General features: G+C 41.4%; 1 protein-coding gene across 1 annotated transcript in view; it reads left to right on the top strand.

Moving 5' to 3' along the window:
* The window catches only part of SPACA7 (sperm acrosome associated 7), a 65,561-nt gene that overhangs the window by 48,364 nt on the left and 432 nt on the right, over window positions 1–16,765 (top strand). The window contains exon 6 of the mRNA XM_058276409.2: window positions 13,054–13,134. Within this exon, the coding sequence (XP_058132392.1) occupies window positions 13,054–13,134 (81 nt within the window). The remainder of the gene's footprint in view (window positions 1–13,053; window positions 13,135–16,765) is intronic.

The following is a 16,765-nucleotide window of genomic DNA, read 5'->3' as shown; positions in this document are numbered from 1 at the left end:
TAAGCTAAAAGTAAGTTTGGGGCATGAACCTGGTTGTTTTGGACAGGAAAACGTATAGAAATTCAATTAGCACATTATTGCCAGTAATAGTAATAAAAATAACAATAATAGTGATTCAATATGTCTTTCAATACTTCATATGAAGAGGTACAACCACACAAGTCTGTGGGTTCCTTGGGACTCTCCTTGTGCCACACGTGTTGATACATATGGGTGATGAGGATGGTGGTAACTACTGCCTGAATGTGTCTGACTGACACTTCGCCAAGTGAGTTCATGTGCATTATCCTATTTCTTCTTCCCAACAACCTCCCAAAAGAGGTGGCGTTGTATACCTTTTATGGAAAAGGAAATTGTTTAAAGAATATGTTCATACTCCCTTACAAAACGAGCTGGGTTACCAACTCGACCTCTAGAAAAAAGCCCCTGCTGCTAGCTACTCCTTTCTAGAAAAGGACCAACTCTGCAGTCAGGGCGTGAACCTCCAGAACACTAGCTGTCTTGAAGGAGAACAGGGAGCATCCCTGAGAGGACTCAGAAACATCTGACAGGGCTCCACCCAACTCACTTATCGCATACCACCTTCTAGAAAACTCTCGAAAGGGCCAACCAGCACAAGAATGACCCAAGACGTGCATTTATTCAAGGCCAGGATGGCAATTCACATACAGCAGGCACTCAGTAAATACTTCATGAGTGAGTGAATGAGAGAATGAATGACTGACCTTAGCATTCACCAAAATTCCTATTTTCTCAAGAGTCATGCCAATATACCCATCTCCAAAGAACTAGCAGATAAGATTAAGAAATCGACTCTTTGTTTTCAGATAATTTTAGCAAAAACTTTTAAAAATCATTTTCAACTTTCCCCTAGTTTCCTTGGATTCCGCCTCTTCCTACCAATGGTCTTACCTTATATATTTATTATTCAAGTCACCTTACCTCAGGGAATAAGGAATGCGTAGAGTGATTTGGACTCTGTGCCTTGGGGCGTGTGTGTCCCATTTCCTGAATATCCGCAGCCCTCTGACTCCTGATGTGTTAGTGGGCTGAGATTATATGCTGTTCTACCACTGACTATTAGCCTTTTAGAGAGGAAAACCTAATAAAATCTTTCAAAGAAATGAATCTCTAATGGGAGAATTTTAGCTTCTTTGGAAGATGGCTGGGTTTAGGAATTGAATTTGGGCAGAAGCTGGCTTTTTTTGTGGTTCTCTAGCCACACTCTGCTGACAGTTTGCCATTTGTGAGCCACACACACTTTCTTAGGAAGTGAACAAACCCCAGTGTCCCTTCTGTTGCATCTTGAACTCAAATCTGAGTTCCCTAGCATCCATCCTGGCACACAGCTAGCAGAGCTAAGGCTGTCTCCCAGCCCTGGAACACCACTGCCCTTAGACCCGGGTGAGTGGAGGTGGCAGTGTCCTGTTCTGGGTCCCCCATTTTAGAGGGCTCCACATATCACAAACATCAAAGTACAGTTGTTTTTCTTCTCAGTCTTGTAGGAAGGTTTCTTGAAAACATAGCAACCAAATGAACAAAAGGGAATTCCAGGAGTGCGAAGCACAAGCAGCATTAGGCTCCTGTGGGCAGAGCACATGAAGAGTGAGGGTGGGGGAGAGGAGGAAAGCGCACTTTCTGTGCCCGGGGAGCCAGGGAAAAGGGTGTCTGACAGACTGGCTATTGCAGGCCCTGTGCTCCCCCCCTCCCCTCTGCTCAGGGGCGTAGTTTTGGGATGCACGGAGTCAGAAAAGGGGGGCCTGGGGGAGGGGCGCCTGCAGTCCCGGCTCCCTGAGGAGCAGACAGGGCTGGGAGGGTTCATTCACCCCTCGGCTGGGTCCAGCTTCTGTTCTGCCAGATGCACAACCAGCAGATCCACGTACCTCTCAGGCTGTGGTGCTGGTGGGGTGGGGTGGGGGTGGGGGCTCCTTTAGCCCCCAAGTCACAAGGAGGCAGCAGGTGGACGGCCCTGGGTGGGACTGCGGGCCCGCTGTGAACAGTAATTCCGTATTGAGACACAAGCCTTGTCTTTTGCCCTGGCCCTGCCAACAGTCAGGAGGCCTGGCCAGGAGTGCTCATGACAGGGTCCAGTCTCTCAGTGGCCTGGATGTCACTTAGTCCTTGGATAACGCCATCAAAACACAGTTGTTCACTGCTTAAATATAATGTGCCATAAGGCTCCCCACTTCCCAATGTCACTGATGACCAGAGACAAATTCATCTACATGTATATATGTGTCTCTGTCTCTATCTCTAGCTATCTCTGTATCTTGAGAAGCTGTATTTGATTTGGGGAATAGAAAGCTCCCTGTCTAGGATGGTCTTTTGAGTTGCAAAGTAATTTCTTCAGTTGGCTACTTTGAAATAAATAACTTGGAGTTTTCCTTCTGGAAGAACCAGAGTAATTTTTTTGCAGAAATTTTCTAGTCAAAGAACTCCTGGGTTTAGGGTTGTCGATTTTCTCCTCTATTTTCCCTAATCTTCCTTCTAGTACGTAGGCGATGAACATAAAACAAAATAATGGCACTAAATATTTGGTCCTTTCACTAGACTTTAAGCCCCTTCAGGGCAGGCACCAAAATACATTAGTTTGTTTTCCTAGGGTCTAGATATTAATATCTGGTATATAGGAGTTGCTGAATAATGTTTGTTAAATAACTGCATGAAGGTGAATCATACATAATTATTAACAAAGCAAAATTAGGAACAATAATGAATAATTGTTCTCTGTAACAATAATCATTATAATGATACAGTTCATATTCTTGGAGTACTGACTTTGTGCCAGGCAGTGTTGTGTTTGAACTACATTACCTCCTTTAGATCCCGCAGCAATCCTCTGTAGGTGGTGTCATTCTTATCCCCATTTTACAGATGCTGGATCTGAGCACAGAGATGCTAAATAACTTGCCCCACGTCAAGCACTGGGATTTGAGCCCAGGGGCCTCTGAGAGACACCAGATATGCTTGTGTGATATGTGTTCCTTTCAAGATAACCAAAGAACTTTGAGGCAGAAAGTTTCACAGAGGTCACACAGAGCAATAATTACCAGCTCTAATGACTAGTTCTTAGTTTTTCTAACTATGACAGATGCCCAGTATCCCAGAAGTGAAAAGCTCTACCTCCACCCTTTCTGTCTTTTGCTTGGCGGATCCCACCTGTGCTGTTAATGTGCTTGAAACGTTGCCACTGGAGAACAATGAGGGTAGTGTTTTTCCTTTCAAGTATTCACTGTACGAAATAATTTTCATCTACAGAAGCTAGCAGCGAGCATTTCCTGCCTCCCTGTTGTGACACTGGAGGGGATCAGGTGTTCCTGGAGCCCTGCTGAGCTCGGTTTCCCTGGAATAAGCAGGACTTCCACTCTCAGCCTTTTGTAGCAGGCACCAACAGTGTAGTGTTGGTAGATTTCTCTAGAACTTTTGCGTGTTGCCAAAGATAAAATCATCTCCACTAAAAGGTGCCCTTGGGCAGCCAGTTTTACTGATAATTTCTTCCCTTACAGGAAACTAACTCAGCCTTCAGCCATCTATTTAAGTACAAAATTGACTTTTGCTCCTCCACCACACCAGTCCCCCATGGTTTGTAGTATTTGATTTAAACTAGGTTAGAAGTTAATTCCACATTCTTTATAAACAAATGACACCTTATAAAAACGTTCATCATGTTAGTCTCTGGTCTTCAATGATATTGGGGCTTGGAGAGTCTCAAAATCAGAAGGAATGAATATACATGAGAATGCTTCCTTCTCATGTACCAACGTATTAGGTGGATCCATAAGGAACTTACTGTTCGTGTACTTCAACAACAGCCAAATACCCACAATTTCATGTGGTTCAATCTAATATCTTAGAAACCATTAATGGAGCTTATCTTTCACCTACTCCAGCTTGTCACTCACCTACTCCAGGCTTCCTGCAGAGTGTAAATTCATCAGGAAAGATTTCTGCTTTTCTTATTTCCATCCATGCTGCTTGCAGAAAGCCAAAGCACTGCTGGTAACAGATGCAAAATGGTTAAGAATTTTTCCTTTGCTGAACTACCTTCCTAAGATTTTCACTCCTTCTCTTCTTGAAATGGACACTCAAACACACTCAGCACAATTAGGATTGTGTGGCACACAACAGAATTTGTTTTTGCACTTATTTACTCCACAAGTAGAGCAATTCCAAGTTTTCCAAACCTCACTCTTCAGGGCTAAGTTGAGCTCTATACACGGACCTCTCCAAAGCAATGAAACATTATTCTTTTGAAACATAACATTGTCCTTGTGATCCATACTCTGAGATAATGAGGCAAAGAGGTCTTAAAACAGTCCTCAAAGAATGAATCTCTAATGTGAAATTTCAGTCACCATGGCACATGAATCTTTTTGGAAATTTTCTCATTCTACTTCCTGAGCTAGACCACCAAAAAGGGTCCCCCCATTACACCTAGTTCCATTACCCCACCAAGTGGCATGATGTGACTGACCACGTAATATAGCCCTTCCCTGATGAGCAATCATTTTTAGCTCAACCTAAATTTGGCTTCTTAATGATAGCTGTCACAATCCAATGGAAATCTAATCCTCCAGATATCTCTCTAGGCTAATGGGGCATGAAAATGGAAAAGTTTACAGTGGGACATGGGAGTCAGTGCAGACTGGAGGCTAAGAACCTTGACAAATCCTGGCTCCACCTCTAAACGGTGAGATCTTGGCTAAGTTTCTTTAAACCTCTCCGAACCCATCTCGCCATCTGTAAACTGGTGGTAATAGTACCTTATTCTGGAGTGTTATTGTAAGCATTAAGAGAATTAATACTGGTAAACTACTGAGAAGACTGCCTAATTCATAATAAGTGTTAGGCATTAATACTAAACTTTTCCCCCAATTTTTATTAAGGTATAATTTACATACTGTGAAATTCATGCTTTTTGGTGTACAATCCTTCAAGTTCTGAGAAATTCGTATTGTCATGTAACCATCATCAAAGTCAAGATGTGGAAGAGGTTCTTCACCACAAAAACTTCCCTTATTTCCACTTGTAGTGAACTCTTTCCCCACCCTCTGCGGTCACCCCTCGGGCTGAAGTGTGGTTTGCTGGCCTGGCAGGGGAGCGGCCGCGGTAGGCCTAATTCCAAGCCGCTGCCCCCATAATAGGGTGGCTGGTCGGACTCACCGCCACCCCTGAAGGGAGCTCGGCATGGGCGCAGAGTGCCCTCGGGTCTCCCCTTCTCGGCAGCCATGCTTCCGCGGCCGCCCCTCCTCCCGGATGGCGCCACACGATGCCTTGTGGGGCGGCACCCTTCTTCTTCTTTCTCCCTGCGCAGGCGCAGGGCAGAAAAATCCAGTCTGCCCTTTTCCCTCCCCCTCCCTCCCGACAGCAGCAACAGCCAGGCGTGGGCGGGAAACTCAAGTCTGCCCTCCACCCCAGCAACAGCAGCCACCAATCACTAAACCCTGCCACTTCCCCCAGCAACAGCAACAGCCAATCCCTAATCACCACCCCTCCCCCGTCCAGTACCTCCCACTGACCTTTCTCCGGCAACCAATCAGAACAGGGCGTGGCTTCGACCAATCAGCCTTCCCCAGCCCCTATAAAACTGTTGCCTCTCCCTCAATAAAGTGGACTTGCGTGTTTACCTTGTCTCCGGGGTAGTTCTTCTGCCGTGCGCCCTCCAGTCCTGAGAGCCCCCGACAAGGGCCTGGCCTCCCTTGTCCCCAGTTCGTCGCCTGCTTCTCCGGGCGACCCCTTCATCGCCGGCTTTGCCGGGCGACCCCGTCAGCCGAACCACGCAACCCCTGTGAGACCGACCCCTCGTCTGCTGCCGGACCGACCCCTCGTCCCAAGTGGGACCGACCCCTTGTCCGCAGCCAGACCCCACCTCTACCGACCGAGCAAGCCGCCGCAGCCTTATTTCCACTTGTAGCGAACTCTTTCTCCACCCTCCACCCTAAAAAATGCTGATCTGTTCTGTCCCTTTAATTTTGCCTTTCCAGAATTTCATACAATGGCACTGTATACTATGTAGTTGTTCAGATAAGGACTATTTTGTTCCAGTGTTTTGCATAGTTGCGTCCAATTGTTCCAACACCATTTGTTGAAAAAAGTCGATTTTCTCTATGGAATTATCATTCACATTTATCAAAAAATCCATTGATCATATATTTGTAGATCTTTCTGGACTCTCTATTTTGTTCCATTGATCTATTTGTCTATTCTTTCACCAATATCACATTGCTCTATTAAACTTTAAATCAAGTAATGTTAATCCTCCAACTTTATTCTTGATTTCCAAACTCTTTTGTCTGTTCTTTTTTCTTGTCTTTCCACATGAATTTAAAAAACAGCTTATTGACCTCTACAAAAATTTCTGCTGGGTTTTTTATTGGAATGGCTATATATCTATAGATTTGGCAAGAATTGATAGCTTAACAATATTAAGTCTTACAGTCTATGAATGTTTTGTTTTTCTCCATTTCTTTAGGTCTCCTTTTATTTCTTTCATTAGTGTTTTGTAGCTATCAGCATAAATAACTTGACAATATTTAATTATATTTATACATAAATATTTCACAATTTTGGTGCTGTTTTAAATGGTAGTTTTTTAGATTTCAATTTCCAATCGTTCATTGCTAGTATACAGAAATCTGAAGGATTTGTGCATAGAGAATCTTATCATTTGTCAATAGAGATAAATTTATTTCTTCCTTCCCGTATGTATGCATTTTATTTGTTTTCCTTGCCATTTTTGCTGGGTTGGACCTCTAGTACCATGCTAGTACCACAATAGGAGTGGTAAGATTACGCATTCTTTCATATCTTAGAGTGAAAGCATTCAGTCTTTTACTATGAAGAACAATGTTAGTTGTAAGTTTTTTATAGATACCTTTTATCAGGTTGAGGAAGTAGCTTCTATTCCTAACTTGTTAAGAGTTTTGATGATGAATGGATACTGAATTTTGACAAAGGCTTTTTCTGAATCTATTGCAGGCATAGCAAACCTTTTCTGTAAAAAATCAGATTAGTAAATATTTTAGGCTTTGAATACATGTGATTGATTTTTGATGGTGAACCAGCCCTGTGTTTCCAGGATAAACTTACTTGGTCATGACGTATTTTCCTTTTTATATATTGTTGGATTTGATTTGTTAAAATTTAGTTAAGAATTTTTAATCAATGTTCATGAGGAATATTAATCCTTATAATGCCTTTGTCTGGTTTTGGTATTAATTTAATAATGACCTCATACAGTGAGCTGGAAAGTATTCCCTGTTCTTCAGTTTTCTAGATAAGTTGGTAAAAAATAGTTATGTCTACCTCAAATGCTTGGTAGAATTTACCAGTAAAGACAATGGACCTAGATTCTCTGAAGTTTTTAACTACAAGTGCAATTCTTTTAATAGACATAGACCTACTTAGGATATCTATTTCTTCTTGAGTGAGCTTTGGTAATTTGTGTCTTTAGAGAAATTTGGTTTTTGTTTTGTTTTTATTTTATTTTATTTTATTTACTTTGTAATAATATTACATTAAAAATATATATATATGAGGTCCCATTGAACCCTACCTCCCCCACCCCACCTCTCCCCCCCCTCAGCAACACTCCCTCCCATCATCATGACACAGCCATTGCATTTGGCAAGTATATCTCTGGGCACCCCCGCACCCCATGGTCAACGGTTCACACCATGGCCCACACTCTCCCCCATTCCATCCAGTGGGCCCTGTGAGGATTTACAATGTCCGGTGATTGCCCCTGAAGCACCATCCAGGGCAGCTCCATGTCCCAAAGACACCTCCACCTCTCATCTCTTCCTGCCTTTCCCCATACCCATCAGCCATCATGTCCACTTTTCTCAATCCAATGCCACCTTTTCTATGTGGACATTGGATTGGTTGTGTCCATTGCACCTCTATGTCAAGAGGAGGCTCAGATTCCACCTGGATGCTGGATACAATCCTCCCACTTTCAGTTGTAATCACTCTAGGCTCCATGGTGTGGTGGTTGTCCTTCTTCAACTCCATCTTAGCTGAGTGTGGTGAGCCCAATAAGTCAGATTGTAGGTGCTGGAGTCTGTTGAGGCTCAGGACCTGGCTATCACATTGTCAGTCCAGAGATTCAAATCCCCTAAATATATCTTAAACCCCAACACTAACTGCACCTCCAGCACATTAGCATGAAAGTCTTATGAAGAGAGATCCCATCTGAGTCCAGATTCGTCACACATAAACACCAGTTCCAAAGAGGGGCCATCTGACCTGGTAGTTAACCCCATCGGCCATGACCATAACTCCCATGGGTCTCTTTAGCCCTCGAAGGAACCGATATCTGGGGGTTGTATCTGCTTTATCTGTCTCTCTGACTCTGCTCAGTTGTGCATAAGGGCAATCCTTCTGACAGCCTCCAGACTCTTTTTTAGAGACTCGTAGCCATATAAACTCATTTCTCCTTTCCATTTCCCCCTTACATTAGGTCAAACAGCATTTTAAAGTCATGTTATTTTATGTAGACAGGGATATTCCGCTGATCCGCGTTGAACCTTCCGTATGAGGTCATTTTCCAGTTGCATCATCAGTTGGTAGTTGATAGTGGTCCCTCGGTGCCAGGGAGACTCATCCCCGGGTGTCATGTCCCACGCTGGGGGGAAGGCATTGCATTTACATGCTGAGTTTGGCTTAGAGACTGGCCACATTTGAGTAACATGAAGGCTGACAGGAGGAAATTCCCAGGCACAATGCTGCTCTAGGCCTTGTTCTTATTTTAGGCTTATCAGCTCACAAGCATAGTCATTAGCGTCAGGGGCTCACTGTTGAACCCTCACTCCCTCCCGGTCCCTGCCGCTGCACCAGGGAGACTGTCGCTGCTCCCTTAGGGACCACGACAGAGCACCACTGGCCAGGAACCCAGTACCCCCCCCTGCTGTGGTTTTTAATTGTTGCCACTATGAGTATATCCAAACATTGCCATGCCCTGGACATATGTTCTGTACAGCTCCCTGTCAGCCATATATCCCCTGTCAATGGTATCTCATACCAGTATCCCTCCATTGCCTTTGTTGAACCACTCTGTGGTCCAGAACTCCCTGAAATTTGAAGCCCAATATAATGTCAGGGTCCCTTACTAGGAAATGGCATATAGCTATGGGTTTAAAGGTTATATAAAGAATACGTGTTGACTTGGAAAAAATTCTACATCCTATCTTCCCCCCCCCCCCCCCAATTATTGAGCTTCTCTTCACAGGAGCCCTAGACCACAGCAATGCATATATATAGTATACAGCACTCCCATACATCCACCACAAAACCTTTCCCTTCCACAGCGATACTCTTACACCCTATTCACATCATATTTACTTAACGTAATGTACAGAGTCTGAGACAATAGCTTTCAAACAAGGTGACATTTGTGCTTACGTTGTGGTGCATACTTTAGGATACACAGTTTTTTACATTCTTAGTTATCCTATGTTTTACATTATGGTTTACATTATCAGTCTGTCATCTCCTATATGTTATGCTGTAATATTACATGTTTTATATCCATCCTTGTGTACTCTCACGAAACTCCTCTCTTACCCCCCATTTACCTTGGTTACACACATTTAACGTCCATTTTCCCTTCCACCTTGGTGCCCACGGTGACAGCCAGCCTCTGTTTTCCGAGGAGCCACTTCCAGATATAGATGGAATAGTGTTCAGGGTCTAACTTGCTCAATCTTTAGAGAAATTTGTTCACTCCATTTATATTTGCAAAATTTTTGACAAGCATTATTCCTAATAGTCTCTTATTATTCATTTTAATGTCTGTAAGAACTGTACTTATTTCCTACTCTTTCATTCTTGATATTGATCATTTATGCAATTTTTTATCCCTGATCTATCTAATTAGAGGTTTGCCAATTTTAGTGTTCTGCTTAAAAAACCAGCTTTTAGATTAATTCATTTATTCCTATTTTTTTTATTGATTTTGCTCTTAACTGTTATTTCCTTTCTTTTGCTTATTTTGAGTTTTAATTTCCTTTTTTATCTAATTTCTTGCTGTTGAAATTTAGATGATAGATTTGAGACTTTTCTTCTTTTAATCACATCCCACAGATTTCAATATATTTTTATTTTCGTTCAGTTCAAAATATTGTATAACTATATGTTTAATTTCTTTTTTTGGCCCAGGAGTTGTTTATAAGAGTAGTATTAAGTTTACAAATATTTGGAGGTTTTTCCAGACATCTTTTTAAATTGACTTATAATTTAATTCCATTTTGGTGAGAAAACATGTGTTACATAGTTTGAATCTTTTTAAAAGCATTTTTAAAGCTTTAAATGGTACAGTCCCAGAATATATTCTATTTAGGCAAATATTCCATGTGCATTTAAAGAGGATGTATATTGTATTGTTTATGGGTGGACTGTTGTAAATTTTTCAATTAGATCAAGAATGTTGGTAGCCTTAGTTCAAGACTAATTTTTGCCTACTTGTTCAATTGATTAATGAATTTTTATCTACTTGTTCAATTGATTAATGAGAAAGTAGTTTAGATATCAACTATAACTGCATGTATCTATTATTCCTTTTAGTTCTATCACTTTTTTTCTTTGTGCATTTTGAAGCTCTTTTATTAAGTGCATAGACATTTAAGATTATTATGTCCTCTAGACAAACTGATCCCTTTAACATTAAAAATGACCTTCTTTATCCCTTTTAAGATTCTTTGCTCCTAAAAAATTTACTTTGTCTGAAATTTAAATTGCCTCTCTAGCTTTCTTTTGATTAGTGTTAGCATGGTATATCTTTTTCCATCCTTTTGCTTTTACCTCATTTGTGTCTTTATTTAAAGCAGTTTCATGTAGGCAGCATATAGTTGAGTCTTGCTTTTGATATTCTGGCCTTCTTTTCTACTATCTGTGTCATTTCTGCATCATTTTGAATGATTAATCTTGTTCCTCTTTATGGGTTATATTTTACTGCTTCTTTCTATGCCTCATAATTTTTCTTTGGATGCTAGACATTGTGAACTGTACTTTGTTGGGCACTGAATATATTTTTACTTGTATTACAATTATCTAACTGATCTTTGTTCTTGGGCCAGTTTCTTAGAAACAATTTGATCCCTTTTGGAATTACTTTAAATCTGTGTTAGATGGGGACAGCATTTATTATAAGGCTAATATTCCCTAATTCTGAAACAATTTAATTCTGAGTATTTCACCCTGTATCCTATAATATTATGAGGTTTTTCCACTTTGGCTGGTAGGAAGACCATCTATTTCTGGTGTGAGCACAATTGTTCTGCTTATCCTTTTGGTTGGTCCTTTTTCCCTCCTTGAGAAGTTTCCTCCTAGCCATTCACAGTATTGTGAATACCATTCGTAGCACTCAGCTGAACTTGGAGCAATGTTCTGCAGATCTCTGGAGCTCTCATCTCTCTCTCACTCTCACTCTCACTCTCACTCTCTGGCAATCTGTGTTATAAATTCTAGCTACTTTGGCTTCTCCAAACTCTTGACTCCATCTCTTAAACACATTGACACCACTAGGCTCTGCCTATGTTCCCACTAGCCATGCTGAGGCCTGGAAGCTCTCTCCAGGCGGTACACTGGAGCAACCATAGGATTTCCCTCATTTGTTTCCCATTTATTGGAAATCACTGCCCTGTTCTGCCTATTGTTTGGTATCTGGAATATCATTGTTTCATATATTTTTATTGGTTTTTTAAATTAAATTGAAAGGATAAATCTGATTCGTTTTACTCTATCTCCTAGGAAATGAAAGTTCGAATAGTAGACTTTTATTCATATAGTTCCACTTGGAATCCTGTAGCTCTGAAAAGCTTTGCATTTCAACCCTGGGGAGAAGTTTCAGTGTGGCTGGAAGGAACAAGGGCCAGAGACTCTGGTCCCCTGGTTTACCCACATACTACTTCAGTGACTTTAGACAAGGTGCTTTGCATTGCTGGGCCTCATTTATGAATGGAGAGTAATAATTTCCCATCAACCTCATCAGGTGCATAGATAATCCACTGAAACCATACATATATAGGGACCAGACTAACAAAGCCTAAAGATTCTACTCTGAAAATAAACAAAAATAACATGCACATTTTTACATTTATTGAGGAAATAAATGTTTCCACAATCAGTTAACCTGAAATTTCTGCTTATAATTTCTAAGCAATATATTCTAAAAATATTAATTGTGGCTTTAAATATTCAGTGATAGAATGAATTTGGCAACAATCTCTGTAGAGATTATCCCTGGGAGAACACTAAGAAAAAGATAACAGTTGGGAAACTGGTAATGAGGCATTATCTAAGGGAAACAGTCATATTTTTCACTGAAATCCTTTTTAGAATTTGAAAATTGTACAGTAGGCTTGTAGTACTCACTGAAAATATAAATTCATTACTTTGAAAACTTTAGATTAATATTTTAAAAGCCTGAAGTAGCTTAAAGATTAAGGATCTGCAAACATCTTCCTTTCCATGTTGCCAAAAAGCCAACCCTCTCTGTGTGACCTGTAAAGTCCAGGATGTCTGAAAGGTCCTGATGGTCCATAACATTATTCCTGGTGCACCAAACTTCAGTTTTAAGACTTTAGGCTCTATTAACATCTTGTAAATATGTGTCCATGTCCAAGGACAGAAGCTGAAGCTCTCAGGAGCATTAGGACCATAGAAGGGAATTCAGTTCTCACCACTAGCAACTAGATACTCTTATACCTGAAATTGATGAAATATTTCTGTGTTCATGTATCCTAAAGAATATAAAGAGAAAATACAGAGCACTTATGAGGAAGTAAGATTCCAACTGTTGCTTTAGCGCAAAGCCAACATTTCTTGGTTCTGGGCTCATTTAAGAAAACGTCCAAGCCAGCATATGATTTTTTGGCAACACAGAATGAAGCTGTGGAATGGAAAACTGGTGCGCTTGAACCATCATTGCATGCTTTCTTAATGGGCTGCTGCTTTCCTCATTCTTACTAGTTTTCTAAAGTTGAAATGAAAATATGTTTGGAGTCAAACATTAATTATCACATCTTGATTATTGTGCTTATTTTTCCCCCACAGAAGAGGAGAATCCAAAAAATGACCAATATAACACATTATCATTTCTGGACAAAATCCTTCAAAGTCTTGGAAGATATTCAGGTAAATGGGGACTGATGATAAATAAGTTGTTCCTTTTTCTGGTCTTTGTCCTGGTGTAAAGAGAAGTAAAGGTACCTATTCAAAGGGCAAGGTGAATTCAACCCCTTCAAGGACCATCTGTGTTTATCAGGAGTGTTCTGAGTAGTTAACATAGGTACACCTGACTGGACAAGTGGCACTTCCAAATTCAATCAGTCACGAGTCACGTAAGGAGGGAGTTCCCTTTCCCTTCTAGGCCAAACCAAACGAGGGGTCAATTCACCTCTTTTCCCAAGAATAATTAGGACTTCATGAAGCTGCCATTGCACACCCTCACGGTAGTTTCAACTCCATTGCGATTGTCTGCCCCTTTGTAATCCAGGCTGAGGAAGGCTCCCAACATACCCGTCAGACCTGCCCCTCTCAACTGGGGCTGGAGTCTCCTCTATGTCACCCCTGATGTGGGCTGAGAACTCATTACTTCCTGTCCTTCCCTACTCCCCTCTCAGTCAGTTCTACCACTTCCTAAATGCAAAAAGTTAGTCCACACATATCTCCCTGTGGCTTCTACCACATATCTTCCCTGGAACATCTCAGAATATTTCTAAGTCTCTTCTCCATGCTTTAGGCAGATAGCACACCTGTCTTGCAGTTCCTCCAAGCTAAACCTCCATAGTCATATTGATGTCTCTAATGTGCAAAGAATTGGGCCTTTGAACTTCCAACATTCTGCATATTTTCGAAGTCACATTAGTTTTGGAGTTATATCACACGATTAAATTTGAATTAATGTTAATGAAAACATATAAACCCATTTACCAAAGCCTACTTCATAGCCACATGCAGTTAGCTTTTTGTAGCTCCAAGCACAGGATTTTATTTTCACTTACCATTCAACTAACATTTATTGAATACACACTATGTATCACACACTATTCTAGGTTCTTAGGATATATCACTATTTAAAAAAAACAATAACCCGTCCTTATGGAACAGTTAGATGTGTCTCACTGGTCTAACATAAGATATTTTTTTGAATCCTGAATCCTCCATCCAGCTATCAGCTGTTCCTTCAAGTCCCTGATAATCCACAAATATGGGAAGCCAGCCATCTATGTCCTTTGTTTAAAATGTTGACTAAGGGAAGAGGATTGTCGCTCAGTGGTTGAGCTCCTGCTTCCCATGTATGAGGTCCCAGGTTCAATCCCAGTACCTCTTAAAAAATAAATAAATAAATAAAATCATTGACTAAAAGTCCCATAACATGTCACTAGATCGCTCCCTGTGGTACAAGTTGTCATCAAACAAAGGCTTCCCTAAAGTGACCTTTTCCTATTTCCTGACTTTGGAAGGCCCAGGGCCAGTCCTGGGGCCAGACCACACATAGTGCCTCCACTGGACTCCTGAAATCCCAGAGGCCATACTCTCTGGGCTTCCTCCTTAGCAGCAGGGACCAATCCAAAACAATTAATGGTAAAAAAGAGCTATTAAAGGTTGTTCAACCTATTGAAAATTCACAAATTATACTGTCAGCTAGACAAATTTCTACTTCTTTAGATAAGAATTTCATGAGAGACTTGGTCAATTTTCCTATTACCTGGAATTTGTTCTGAAATTAGGACAATAAATTCTCTTATAACTCAAATGCCAAAAGATGGCACAGGTCTCTGCACTTGATAAAACTTCTGTGAGTTAAAACCTCTGTGAATGTATTTTGGAGATAGACAATAGAAGCTCCTTAAATGACATTGAAGAATTACAGGGTTTGGGGCCTCCAGAAATGCTTGGACAGGAAAGAACCAAGAGCCCTTGACCTCCACGTATATTGATATAATAGGAATGGGTTCCAGAGCTGCCTGTTCCCAGGCGGAGGAGGGTAGACCAGCTCAGCAAAGCTCAAAGAAGTTCTCCAGTGTGTATTGAGGTAGAATTCAGTGGAAATGAGACTTTAAGCAGAATAGAAGAGCTGGGGAGAAGAGATTGCAGCCTCTGCCAGCTGCCCCTCCCCTTCACACATCTGTCCTCCCTTCTCCCTGTGACTGCTTTTGCCTGGTTCTCCTCCCACCTCCCTGGTGTTTCCTTCTTCGTCTCTTGTCCCTCCTGTCCCCTACAATCAGGTGCCCCCTAAGAGCCAACCCAGTTTCTTCTCTCCTTTTACTCACTCCCTGGCAATCTCATCTAAACCCACATTTCCAACTGTTCTCCTTATGCATGTAACTCCCACCTTTAGCCCTGACCTCTCCGTGAAGTTCTTGTCTTGCATTGTCAAATACTCTGATCATCACCAGGATAGATGAGCAGCACCTTAAACTCCACATGCTCCCAAGTGGACTCATTTCCCCTATTCTAGGCGTCTGTCTTCCTCACTCTCCTTCCAGTCATCCAGGTTCCAAGTATCTCTTGGGAAATTAAAAAGGAGAATTCTACTCACTCAGCTCTTCATATACACACTAGAACCAGAGCATCACATTCACTGCTCTTGGAAGCTGGTGCAGTGGCTAAGAGCACAGGCTTGAGAGTCAGTCTGACCTGGGTTCAAATGTTGACTCTGCCCCTAAGGACTTTTGTGACCTTGGGCAGGTGACTGCATACCCTAAGTCTCAACTGCTTCATCTTTAAGGTGGGGATAATCATAGAACCTGTCATCTAAGGCAGTTGTGAAGATTTAATGTGATGTTTGCATAGGGCTTTGCACAGAGATTGGCACAAATAAGGAGCACACAGTGACACGCGCAATGGACATGTGCCTCTTCAAGGCCCACACCTGAAGCAACCCAGAGGAAGGCAGCTTTGTCATGAGTCATGGACCTCTAAAGAATGAAAATCCAGTGCCTCCCCTAGCTATATATTCCAGAGTCCAACAAGCCTCATTGTTCAAGTCAGTTCTTCCTAATATGAATAAACTAGTATTTTAATATTAATAAAGTAATTCAAAATCCTGAATCATAACTCATTCAGCAGCAGGGACTGAGCTGGACTCATTTGACAAAGAACATGACTCAATCCATGTGAGGCTAACTATGCTTCTGTATTAACTCCAGAGATAGTGAATTTCTATACATTTTGTTGCAGAATCCCAGGAACTTTTAGGGGTCTGGGAAATGTGTGGTATGTTGTCTCTCTGAAATTCTGAAATTCTGAATATCAAAACATGTTTAGCACCATAAGGGTTGTGGACTTAAGTTCTTTCTTTACAACCCCTTCCCCTTTTGCATCTTTCTATCTTTGGAAATAACATAGAACTGTTTGAATTGTGTTTTTGTTTTTGTTTTTTGTCCTTTCCCAAAGTGGACATTTACTTTTGTTTATTTGCTTATTTTTAATGAATATCTGGCTATAAGGGTTGCCATAAGGTGACCAGTTGGGTGTCTTCTGGGCTGAAATCTCTACAGGCACTTTCACTTCCTTCCCAACCCTGCCCTGGACCACCCCTCCACCCCATCCCTCAGTGCTATAAGCAAAATGATGTCACATGAACCAGAATATTCACAAAAATATGACTTATATCCAGATGGGGGCTTCTTTCATCATAGAGGCCAAAGCCAACAGGCACAATGGAACAATCTAAAACCCATTATTGCCCCAATGGGAGGTCAACTTTAAATGCAAAATTACAGGGTGAGGCACGTGCAGCCACCTGACTGGCTGTGAA

Source organism: Dasypus novemcinctus, chromosome 15 (genome assembly GCF_030445035.2).
Source record: "Dasypus novemcinctus isolate mDasNov1 chromosome 15, mDasNov1.1.hap2, whole genome shotgun sequence".
NCBI classification, from domain to species: Eukaryota; Metazoa; Chordata; class Mammalia; order Cingulata; family Dasypodidae; genus Dasypus; species Dasypus novemcinctus.
Note: the sequence above shows the minus strand (reverse complement) of the source record. Positions and strands in the feature narration are given on the sequence as shown.